This window comes from Capricornis sumatraensis, chromosome 2 (genome assembly GCF_032405125.1).
Source record: "Capricornis sumatraensis isolate serow.1 chromosome 2, serow.2, whole genome shotgun sequence".
NCBI lineage: Eukaryota > Metazoa > Chordata > Mammalia > Artiodactyla > Bovidae > Capricornis > Capricornis sumatraensis.
In genome coordinates, this window is record NC_091070.1 from 134536081 (window position 1) to 134548340 (window position 12260).

The window sequence follows — 12260 nt, forward strand, 5'->3', positions numbered from 1 at the left end:
GTGCATGCAATGAGGCCATTTCCCATCGTGCTCGAGTACTGGCTGGACAGCTATGTCTATGAATTAGTATCACAACTGTACACAGGTAGGGTGGAGGGCGGGGACATCATCAAAGGCAGAGGGTTCTGGGTCCTTGTCCACACCTGTCTAATGGGTGAGTCAGTAGATACAAGAATACAAGAGAGAGGACACAGGAGGACAGGGAGAAGGGCTGGTGGGGTTTAATAGAAGGGTGAGTATGGATGAAATGGATGGATGGAAAGAGACTTAAGATTAGAGGGGGAGCCAAAAAGCACCCAGATGTCCACACAACGCAGCCAACTCGGCCCCAAATGTGGTCACGAACAGGAGGGAAAGGGTGGAAAAGAGGTACAGGAAGAAAAGCAGAAAGGACAAGAGAGGAGGCAGGCAACCGAGAGGGAGGAGCAGGGTGAGGCGGCCAGTGGGAACATCATCTGCTCCAGGAGCCCGGGACCTGGCTCTGCAGCTTCCTCACCTCAGCCATCTCCACCAGCTAGAGCTGGCTCGGCAGCTGGACCTGAGCGCAGGGCAGCCTGCCCTCTGGCCACGCCACAACCACCCAGGCCCAGCTCAGAGCCCAGAGAGAGTGATCCAGGCCTGGGCTGGGTGAGAAGCAAGCTTGCCGCCTTGGAGAGTTCACACAGAGAAAGGAGCCTCTGCCCTCAGACATGAGTGGGCTGATGTCAGTACAAGTGTGGAGCACCTCTGCAAGGCCCAGCTGCTGCCCAGCACACAAGTATGTGCACCCACATGGCCATCTCCATGTTGCTACACGTCCTGTGAGCACCTGGGTCCTGACCATATATGGCATCGCTTGGATAGCGCAAAGCTGGTCCAGGCCACCTCTTCCTGCAGCCCTAGGAATTCCTAGCTTCAGCGCTGCAAAGTCGTCTCTTTCCATCCTTGCATTTTCTATGAGGGATCTTCTGGCTGGACTGCCTGGGCTCCAGCAGCCTGAACCCCAAAAGGCCAGGAGTGAACCCAGACACTGCGAGGGGAACAGAGCCTAAAGCTCATTTCTGCAAACCTGGTTCTGCCACTATAGACCACACCCTATGGGTGTGAGGTGTTGAGGGGGTGTCTGTGTGTTTTCCAGGGTGCTCCTTGGGTATGTCACATGACTCTGGGTATCATGGGGCACCCAGCCAGGTCAGATGCTGGCTGTGCTGAGCCAAGCAACAGTTCTCCAAGTGTGATGTGTAGACCCCTGAGTGTCAGGAAAAGTCCCTGAGGTTCCCTTCAACTTTTCCCGTTTCCTTTCCTCCCCTGGTGTCCAGCCCTTTGTGAGATCCCCTTTCTCTGAATGTGGGCAAGACCCGTGATTTGGTTCTACTGTAGCATCAAGCATCCAGCGTCTCTGGAGCCCTGGGAACACTGTAAGCCTTCTCCTTCACCAACATCTACAAGAATGTTCATCCTGACAGACTGTTCCCTGCCCTACCACTCAGGGCTAAGGGTAAAAATCAAACCGCCAGTTACACGCACATCCCCACCTCTCAATCCTGGGCTAAGTGGCAGGGCTTCCCTGAGCCCCTCTGCTGCACCAAGTAACCAGGGACAGCAGGGGGCGCACTTCTCCGTACACTGTCTTCTCAGGGAGCCCAACCTAGGTCCCCAGCACAAAGCATAGCCCATGCTTAGACCACCATCAACCTGTATTCATCAAAGAATAAAGGACTTATGAAATAGCACATGAACCAGGGTGAGGTTCCTGTTTCCATCAGAAAGACGATTTCGCCAGGGACCAGGGGATAGAGGCTGTTGGCCTGTGGTGATGCAGGAAGGAGCTTGGAGGAGAAGGCAGATTTCTATGTGGCTGAGAACACAAAGCTGGAAACCTAGACGCTGTGGCTGCCCTGAGATGACTCCTACTTGAGCAAAGCGGTTACCTCTAAAGGGATCTGTGTGTCCTTTTGTGGCAGGAGAGAGATGCTGCGGGGAAGTGGCAGGGCTACATGCCCAGGGCTGCAGTTTAAGAAGAGTGCCCTCTCCCATTCCCACGGTTCCTCAGATGGTGACAGCAGAGGAGGGAGCCTTTGCTGGCACAGGTTCCAATTCACCTTTGAAATGAGGTGAAACTGAGACAAGGAAGGACCTCCAGGACAAGATAGGAGCCAAGTTTCTCCACACAGGGAGGATTCTAACCCACTGCAGGAGTGTGAGCGGCCCCTCTGCCCCCAGCCTCCCAATATTCCCTGATACCTGTAAGTTCATCCATTAAGGGACAAACCCCACAGTGGGAAATGCAGCATTGAATAAAATATCCCTGGGAGAGGGAACAGAGGCAAGTTCTTGCTCAGTTCCACGAGGCAGTGCATTCTCCCCTGGGCTCAGCTTTGTGGGGAGGGCTGGGAGCAGGGCCCCCCGGAAGGATGGAGTCAGAATTGGGAGACCATCACAGGAACAACTCTCCTTCCTCCCATGTGGGACCTGGAGTCCCTCCCCCGAAGAGCTCAGGACTAGCAGCAGAGGTGGCTGCTCCCAGCCAGCCCCGACTCTCCCACTAAGCAGGGAGACAACAAAGCCGTCCCCCATCCCCTCGTGCCAGCTCCTCTTGGCAAAAGGAATAAAACAACCCACTTATTTTTATCACTCCCAGATTTCCCAGGAAATGGACTATTAGCTCCCCTAATGTAAAAATAATAGGCTTGTCCCCCTCCATACGCAGCACAGCCCAGCATGAACATACTTGAAGCTCCATCAGGAGGTCTCTCCTGCAGAGGATGGGGTACCTGGGAGCAGGACCTAGAGAGGAACCAGAATCTGGGGTTCCCCCGCCCCCCAATGCCAGAGACACAGTTTCAGGAGTCTCTCCCTGCCCTGTAGCTGACCCCACCCTACTCTCAATTATAATCTTCAACACCTATGAGGTAAGTAAACACTACTATAACATACCCCAACAAATAGGATGTGGGGGCCCCATAAGCCAAGGACAGGATGCTTCCCAGGGACCTGTGTATGCCTGTGTGTGCTAAGTCTCTCCAGTCGTGTCCAACTCTTTGTGACCCCATGGACTTAGCCCACCAGGCTCCTCTGTCCGTGGGATTCTCCAGGCAAGAATACTGGAGTGGGTTGCCAAGCCCTCCTCCACAGGATCTTCCTGACCCAGGGGTTGAACTCGTGTCTCTTATGTCTCCTGCGCTGGCAGACAGGTTCTTTACCACTAGCGCCACCTGGGAAGCCCTGGAACTTGGGTGCCTCCAGTTCCTCTCTAGACTGCGCTTCATCCATTTCCCTTCCTCTCCACAGACCCGCTGCGGTAACAGCACTGCCAGGACTTCAGAGCACCAGGCTCTCAGTGAGTCCCCCGCCCTCTCGCACACAGGCTGTAGGAGCTCCTCAGCTCTTAGCGAGGGCCATTCTCACACAAGAAGAGAAAGGGGCCTGGCTTTCCTATAGTCTGTGAGGACTGCACCCTGCAAGCAAGGTGGTGGCTGGCGCCTGGGCATGTAGTCACACGGGCTGCACTCTGGCTTTATGTTGCTGCTTTACTTGTCACACGTATGACCTCTCTCTCCGCCGAAGCTGCATGCTCTCTGAGAGCAAGGGCCCTGACTGGTACTCTCTCTGCTCCCAGGAAGCCTGGCCAGTGATGGGCAGGAAATGGGGCTCAGTGAGCCCCAGTGATTGATGAGATTTGGGGCAGGCCACAGGGGGGCGCGGCCCTGTGCTGCTCATGCTGACCACAGTGAGGGTGCAGCAATGCAAACTGCCTTTTCAGCCTAAGCCTCGGCTTCCTGCTCTCCCGTGTGTGTGTGTGTGTGTGTGTGTGTGTGTGTGTGTGTGTGTGTGTGTGTGTCCCTGAGAACGCCAGGCCTGCACACAGAAGCCCTCCCCCAACTCCTACCTCCGCGGCCCCTGCCCCTTACACTGTGGAAGCACGAGCAGGCAGAAAGTAGGGACAGCCTCTCTCAGAGGGCAAGGACCAGCTGCCGGGCACTCCTCTCCCCTTGGCCATCAGAGGTCTGGGGGTGGGCTCCACGGCCTCGGGATGGAAGAAATGAACTCACATTATGTCTTTCTGCCCCCAAGGAGAAAGACAGTCTGTCTAGAGACACAGAGACTCTGAGCCAGGAGGTGTGCTGACAGCCTGGGCTGTTGCTGGACAAGCAGGGGCAAAGCCGCCCAGCCCAGGAGGAGCTGTCCCGCCAGAGGGGCAGAGGGTGGGGGCAGCCTGTGACCACCCCTTTTTGGCTGCCCATGGAGCGACCAGAGCTGCTTCTAGTGATGGGGGGGGAATCCCTCCGGGTTTCAGAGGGGAACCCACAGGCCCAAGAGAGGAGATAAAGGTCCAAAAATCCCTCCAGTTGCTTTGAAATTTCGAAAAGGGGTGAAGATGCATCTATGTCAGCAAGAACTTGTGGGGAGTCACTGGGGAAAACTTAAGGATGAGGCGGGATGAATTTGAGTGTGCAAACGAGCAGGATGGCTGGTTTACTGAGCAGCCTCCTTTTCCTCCTCCTTATCGGGACTCAGAGCCTCAGGCTTCCTCTCCCCAGCGGGCTCTGCGAGCGGCTCCTTGGTCAGGAGGTGCCACGCCAGCTGCTCCAGGTCCCCCAGGCTTATCCTCTGCAGGCGCTCCTCGTGCTCCCGCCTCAGCAGCTGCAGCACTGCCTCAGTGTCCTGGGGCCCAAGGTGTTTGGGCAGGACCTGGCCCACGTGGTGCCACAGGGGCTGGGGCTGGCGGGTGTCCTCAGTGCCGGCTTCTCCAGGGGCCACATGGCCACGCTGATGGAGGCGCTGGGCCTAATGCGGGAGTCGGAGAGCCGCTTGTCATCTGCCAGCAGCTGGCCGTGGAAGAGCAGGTGCTGCTGCTCCTCTGGCACGTGCAGCCGCTCGGACACCAGCTTCTGCAGCGTGGCCACGCCCTCCTGTCCTGACACCGTCAGGCTACATCTCCGGCCCAGGAGCAGCTTGACTGTGAGGATCATAGGGCTGCCAGCAGATTCAGAAGGGATCCATCCTCTGGCGGCCGCCCTGAGGGTGAAGGGGTTCTGTAGGAGAAAGTTTACGTGTGTGGCTTCTCCTTATCAACGGAGGGCAGAGGTCCCTGGAGGCTGAGGGCCAGGCCCAAGAGGACAGCCATTGGCTGATGCGTGGTGATGTCACAATGCCGCTTATCAGAGGGCTCATTTCCAGAGTGGGACTTTAGGGAAATGAGAGGGGCATTTGGGACACAGAACATTCCTTCCTCCTTTAGAGGAGAAATGAGGGGAGAAGAGGGGAAAAAAGGAGGGTTGGGAAAGCGAACATAGGACTAGGAGAAAGGAGAGAGCAGGAGGGTGAGACAGGAGGGCCCAAAGGACAGGGCGGCAGAAGGAAACACGTCCATGTTGCCTCATTCAGCACTGTTTCATGCCCTTTCTGCCGGCACCCATCCCCAAGGAGAGATCATTATCATGATAGATACTTCCTGCTCTAATTTATCAAGGGTCCTCCTTCTGTCACACACTGGACGTGCTCTCTTGGATTGGGTTTCCCAGACACAGAGACAGGGATTCTCAAGCACATACATGGTTGGGAGGTAACCCCAGGATGCTCTTGTAAGCAGGAGCGAGGAAGCAAGACAGATAAGGGTGGGCAGCCCACACTGTATCAGTGAGCAGATGGCCTTTGTGGTCAACTAGGAGCTCTTAGTCCCACCGGGCACTTTGGGAGGCCACATGGAATACACCAGCCGTGCTGTCGGGGAGGTAAAGAAGCTGGATCCGTGTGCTCTCAGTCCTGCCTTTGGTCAGTGGGGTGCTAACTTGATACTTGTGGTCTGAATGTGTGCAGAGCCAGCTCCAGTGACCAAAGACGACCCTTAGGCAGAGACTTGCAGGAGCTGGCAGTAACTAACTCTCTCCACTCCCATCTCACCCCCATCCCCTACTCACAAATAATTCTCTCTTGGCTCAGTTAAAGCCCATTCAACCAAAAGAATGAGATGACCTGAGGGAGGTGCCAGGACACAGAAGTTGCTGTAAAACCTGGTGATGGCGGCTAGCCGCTCCCACCCCAGGGTCAGACCACCTGGGATGATACACTCTCCTCTCATGGGTTGAGACAAGATAAAACCCTAGAACCTAAAAAAAAAAAATTCCTTTGTGACCTTTGAATTCCAGAGCCAGCTAACCCCGCCCGGGCCCAACCCATTTTGCAGAAATGAATGTGCTGGAACCCATCTTAAGCAACGGAGAGCGCTGAGGGGCTCAGGCTGGGCCGCCGGCAGCGTCTGCTGCAAGGCCGGACCTTAGTGAATCCTCCCGCCCTCTGGGGCAGGTACTGTCCTCCACATGCCAGAGGAGACGGTGGGGCTGCTTACTGTTACCGCCACTGGGCAGCACACGAGTTTGGCCTCCTGCGACATCTGCCTGGTGCCCTCTGTGTGCCCGGGCCTCTGAGGCCAATAAGGAAGGAACAAGCTGGGGCCTCTGGTGTCAGCAACTTCTGTGGCCTCGGTAGTTTTCTGCTCAACTTGAAGGTCTCCTGGGCTGAGCCCTGTGAATGTGCTAACACATTTAAGTCCATGGGGGAGGCAATGGGTGCACTTTGGAAATGAGTGAGCATGGAGGCCTGGCTGACGTCCCGCAGCTGGTGGGGAATATTGTCGGGGTGCCCTCACTTCTCCCCGACGCTTTGTGCTCCATGGCTGCTCCTGGCAAGAACCTGTTCCTTCCTCTCCTCCCCTCTTCTTCCCCATTGCCTTCCTCTCCCTGGGGCCTGGGCTACACTTGACTGAGACTGTCGCCAACAGCCCTGGACTTTCCAGACCTCACCCTTCCACAGCACTGGGCTGACTCCCTGCCCAGGTTGCGCCTGCCTCCACCCGCTCCTCTGACTCTGGCAGCCTTGGACGGCAGAAGAAAACACCCACGAAAGCCACCGACTCAGCTGCCCTCTTCCTTCCTCCAAACCCATGTTCTCACCTCCGGCAGGTAACCAAATTCTAGTCCATCAAGAAACTAAACTAAAAATTCAGGAATCTCACCCCAAGAATGAATGGCCCCGAGGGGGCGGGACTGGAAGGAAGAGATGCACTATGAATCCTGAGCCACTGGCTGGAAGAAAGTGAGGGTCTGAAGTGGGCTGGGACTGGCGGAGATGCAAAAGAGGGGCAGATTTTGGATTTTGTCCCAAGGAAGAATAGAAATAATAAGAGGGCTCCTGTGGTCGGGAGAGGAGAAGAGGAGGGAGGTGGGGAAGGGGCAGCTGGCTGGGTGGCACTCTTCTGAGTAACACCATCTGGCTTCACCCTTGTGCTTTTGGAATCAAACCTAGCTCCTCAGCCTGGCATCCAAGGGCATCATGACCTGGCTCTGCTTCCCCTCAGCCTTCCCCGCTTGGCATCCTCCACTCCAGCCACACCCTCCAGCCTTTTCCTCTACTTAACCTGTTTCATTAGAATGCTTCAGCTCATCCTTCTAAATGCTGGTTAAAAACCACTTCCTCCATGAAGCCTTCCCTACTTTCCCCAGTCCTAGGTGAAGGTAATCCCACCTGCCTCTGTGCAGCCATTACCCTCCTTGAGCATTACTTGTGTTGATACATGTCTGTGTCTCCCTCACTGACTCTCAGTGGCAGAGAATGAGTCTCATCTGTTTCTGTAACCCTGCCTCCAGCACACAAAGACTGGTACACAGAAGGCCTCACATGAACGTTTGTTGAATGAAGATGATAAATTTCAACACGCTGAGCTATGCAGGCGGATGCAAGGTCCAGAACAGCAGGCTGTGGAAGCAAATGAACCTGCTTGCAGGCTCTCCATCTCCCCCAGAGAAATGAAAATCCAAAATTACATAAAAAAGTAAATCGGAAAGTGATTGCAGTCTTTACCAAAGGATCTTCTATAGCATTCTTTAAACAGCCACCTCCCTTGGTGCATTTGAAATAAGACAGAAATTGCAGGTGTTCATACAGTGCATGTGGGCCCCGTGGACTCCACGATGGAAGGACATCTGTCTTGCTGAGGGAGCTGAGGATGGATGAGGTTTCTCCTTGGCCATCTGAGAGTTCCCAGCCTCTGGAAGGAAGGACCCTGTGATGGACAAACCATGAGACGGACAAGGTTCTGGTGGGGGGAGCTACTGTGAAAGATGCCCAGAGCAGAGCTAACCTAGAAAGGCCTCCTGGGGGCAAGGTTTAAGTCATCTTCTGCTGGAGATGGAAGGAAAGTGAAATGGGGAGGGGAGTGGCCTGCAATCTCTTTCCCAGGCTATGGAATTTATGAGGAAAGAGTAGGGGCCCGAGTCCTGGGCTTGGAGGAAGAAGAGAACCAGCTACCTGCCTCAGCCAGACCTCCTGGACTTGCCCCAGCCACTGGGGAAGAAAGGTTGGGCCTGGGCTTCTAGAAACAGGTGAGACCACAGCTCAGGCTCTGGCTCCTCAAAGCTAGTGGCCACTTGCAGACTGGCACCTCTGTGACCAAGGGTTCAAGGGCCAGAGCTGCTGGGTCACATAAAGCCACTTCCTGATCTAGAGAGTCTCAGTGTGCTAGGGGGCCATAAGGACAGAAGCCTTAGAATTAGCACGTCCCCATTAGGAGAGATGGTCACCACTGACCCCTGCCTCTGTGTTGGAGCCCCCATTGCCCTCCCCAGCGAGGGTAATGGAGGAACCTTGTTGGGCCCTCAAATCATATTTGGAGCTTGGAAATTTAATAATTTTTTCCCAGGCGATTGCTTGTCTTCATTATGCAATTAGCATGAGAAAATGCAGTTGTGTAATCGGAGCAGGCAATCAGACAACGATTGCCATAATTAGGGAGGAAGATTAGTGGGAATGAGTGTGCTTTGTGACTTGAGGGAAAGGAACAAACGTGTACAGAGAGAACGCTGGTCAGTGGTGGGTCCCAGCCCCTCTGACAAACAACTTTAAGTGCAATCGTGTCACAGGAAAACCAGCATAAAGTCTTCAGGAGAGGAGGAGTGGGAGGGAGAACACTTGGGTGCCTGGAGCCCTTCGTGTAGGACTCTGGGACATTGGCACACAAGGGCTTGAACTCCGTAGGATAAAAGCCAAGGGTCCAGCGGCCAGCCTGGGGCCACCTTGAGCAGCCTGCTCCTTGAACCTCATTTGCTTCCTCTAATGCCTCCCCTCCCTTGTGACGGTCTCAAGAGAGAGGTCATGCCCCCAGGACCCTGCACAGTGCCTGACCCATAAAGACATTCAGTGTGTATTTATAAAAACTTGGAAATGTGAGCTGTTACCCCCAACTGTCAGGGGAAGACCCCATTGCATGAAGCTACATGCCCACGTGTGATGCCCCACAAGCGGGCTGAGCCCTCCTACAGCAGCCTCTGCAGACCCAGAAGACCAAGGGCAGAGAGGGGCCAGGAGATGCTGGCAGCTGGCAGTGGCGGTGCCCTGAGCTTTGCCAAATCTACAACCACTGACTGGGGCTGGTCAAAAGGCTCACGAGCAAGGGACATTATGCCTCTGCCCACCTCACTCTCCAGGTAAGTTATCAAGTTATGATTAGACTTTAGAAATGTCAGGCTGGCCTTCCAGGGGAGATGGGGCGGCGGGGGGTGGGGGTGGGGGTGGGGGATGCTAGCTGGAGGAGGACTGAGAGATACTGAGAAACGGGGGGATGGAGACAAAGCAAGCAGAAGAAAGGCAGGTGGAACCGCAGAAGCAGCGGAGAGAGGAGGGGGTGGAGAACGCACGGGCTGAGCACAGACCATGCTCAGAAAGGAGAGGAGTCCTGAGGGAAAAGAGGAGTGAGGCAGGCAGAGGAGCTGTGCAGAGGCGGCAGGGAGAAGGGACAAAGGGACGTCTATGCCAGGCAAGGAAGGAGGGGGAGAAGGAGAAACAGGAAGGAATTGTTACTGCAAAAAAGGACAATGAATACCTCTGCAGGCCTCTCTGCTGAGAACAGTGTCCCTCTTCCCCTCTCCTTATAGTCTGGAAATGGCTCACAGGAAAAACTCTAGCAGAGAAAGTGGAGTCCAGACTTGGAGAGGCTGAAGTCCTGGTTCCAGCAGCCCCTGCCTCCTCCATCCCAGGCAGCCTCACCTTCAGCACTTCCTGAGCACACATGCAGCGCTCTGCGCGGCCCACAGGAGAGAGAGCTGACCAGCGGGCAGAACACAGGCCAGTCCCCAGACACAGCCCCGCGTTGAACCTGCCCTCAGGCCACCACTGTGGAGTCTGTGCCACTGCCTGTAGCAGTGATCAGGTAACCCCTGCCCCTTTGAGGAGGGGTCTCCCCGAGCTGCTCCGGCCAGGCCAGTAAGGGCTCGCCTGGGACCAAGCAGGCAGCTCTTCAGGTGGCCCCGTCCTCGGGTGCTCTCCAGGATGCCTGGCATGCAGGTGTTCTGTAGGTAAGTGAGGCCCATGATTTGTCCCTCATCCGCTGGCTGGCACTGGCTGTCTCAGCAGCCATACCCAAGTGGTCTGTGGCTGCTCCAGTGGGGACCCAAAGCCCCCTGACGCTGTTTTAGGGGCCAAGACTGAGGCAGATAGGCCCAAGCAGGCAGGGAGAGGGAGCTGGAGCAGATGGAGGGCAGGGGATCGCAGCGGGCCTTGGGAACCCAGGGGATGTAGCTGCAGCTTCTGTGGGCTGCCAAGCCTCTCTCCAGGCCTCTGTCCTTGCACCCTGCAACTTAGGTCCTGCCCTGCACTGCTGGCCTGCCGCCCTGGAGATGTCACACTGGCTGGGAGCCCCTCAGAAGCCCAGTGCAGCGCATACATCATCCCACTCAGACTCACACCTTCTGGAAACCCTTGTGGGGCTGCAGCCTACTGTGACCACTAGATGTCACTGGCGACCTCCCTGGCCAGCTCCAGCAGTCCTAACCAACCATACCTAGGGCCTCCACCCTCTCTGGGCCTGGGCACACAGTCCTGGGACAGGGTCCAGAGCCTCCAGTGGAGATGAGCCCTGTACTCCTGCAGATGGCAGTCACCCCTCTTCCACCCTCAGGGATCATGCTCTGGGTAGCCATTCTCCGGGCACAAACATTGGTGCCCACCCTGAGCTGGGCACTGTGCCAGGTGCTGAAGCAGGGAGAGAGGATAGAAAGACGTGTCCCTGCGTGGAAGATGCATACAAAGAGACCTGTCATTTTAGCACTGGGCATAAACGTGACCATGGAGAGGAAGGAACTCCCAACTCCACCAGGAGGGAGGTCTAGGTCAGAGAAGCTTCATCGGGGAGGGCGCTTGGTGTGTCTGAAGGGGGAGCAGCTTGACTGAGAGCCCGGCAGGCACAAGCCCGTGTGTAAGAATGTGGGACTCACTTTAGCTGAAGTGGGTAGGGGTGGGGTGGGTAGGGGGCGAGAGATGGGGCAGAATAACTGGGCAGGGACCAGTCACCTTTACGCAAGAATTCTTGACTGCAGCCAAAACTGAATTATCCACGTCACGCCCTAAATCCTTGCAGTGCATGTAGGCGCCCCAGAGAAGCAGCCCTCAGCTATTGCTCACTGTTATACACACACACACACACACACACACACACACACACACACACACACACTGCCAACCTAAGCTGGGGTCCGCAAAGGGCTTCTTTCCCACACCATCTCTGCTCCACCAGGGCTGTAGGAATGCCCAGCCAGCAGTGCTGCTGAGTGGTGTTCCCTCCTTCCGAGGCCCTTCCCTGGTGAAGACCCTGTCCATCATGTGGCTGGTGGCCCGTCATCTCAGTTGGGGGTGCTTCTACCATGAGCCACACCGGGCATCCTCTCAGCCCATCTGCACCCTTGGCTGCATGGTTTTAGATGATAAAAAACAGTCAGCTTCAGGCTGTAGCCATGGTACCTGACACTCATTTAAACATACTAAATGTGCTCTGAACTTCAGAGGGGTGCATTACAAAGCCTCAGAAATCAGCAAAATGACTCCTCAGAGATGGAGCCATCCGTGGGTCCTGGGACTGAGGGTAGGGTGGGGGGTCAGCTGCTTGGAGCCAGAGCTGGTTATTCATGCTGCATCCATGCCTGCGTTCCACAAACATTCCTCACACACTAAATCTGTGCCAGACGTCTGCGCTAGACAGTGGGGAGGAACTCTGTGCTGCCAATTTACCCGGAGCAAGAGGTGGGGCTCAGGCTGGACTCAGACTTGGCAGGTGGGGCAACTAGAAGGGCAGGTGAGAGGGGAGAAGCAGTGTTCTTCTGTCCTAGAAAAAGGACAGACACATGGCTCAGGGGAGAAAGCTCAGGCAGAAAAAGCCATTACCAGCTTCTCAGTGTCCGTCAGGGCAGCATGCAGGGGCTAACCATGAAAAGCCTTGTCCCAGGCCAGTGTTA

General features: G+C 55.7%; 1 protein-coding gene across 1 annotated transcript; it reads right to left on the reverse strand.

Annotated features, from left to right (window-relative positions):
• Positions 1-4455: 4455 nt before the first annotated feature.
• On the reverse strand, positions 4456-4952 carry UBL4B (ubiquitin like 4B). The gene is given in 2 exon segments (XM_068962873.1): positions 4456-4718; positions 4721-4952. Coding segments are annotated over 2 exon segments (495 nt in total).
• Between the last annotated feature and the right edge of the window lie 7308 nt (positions 4953-12260).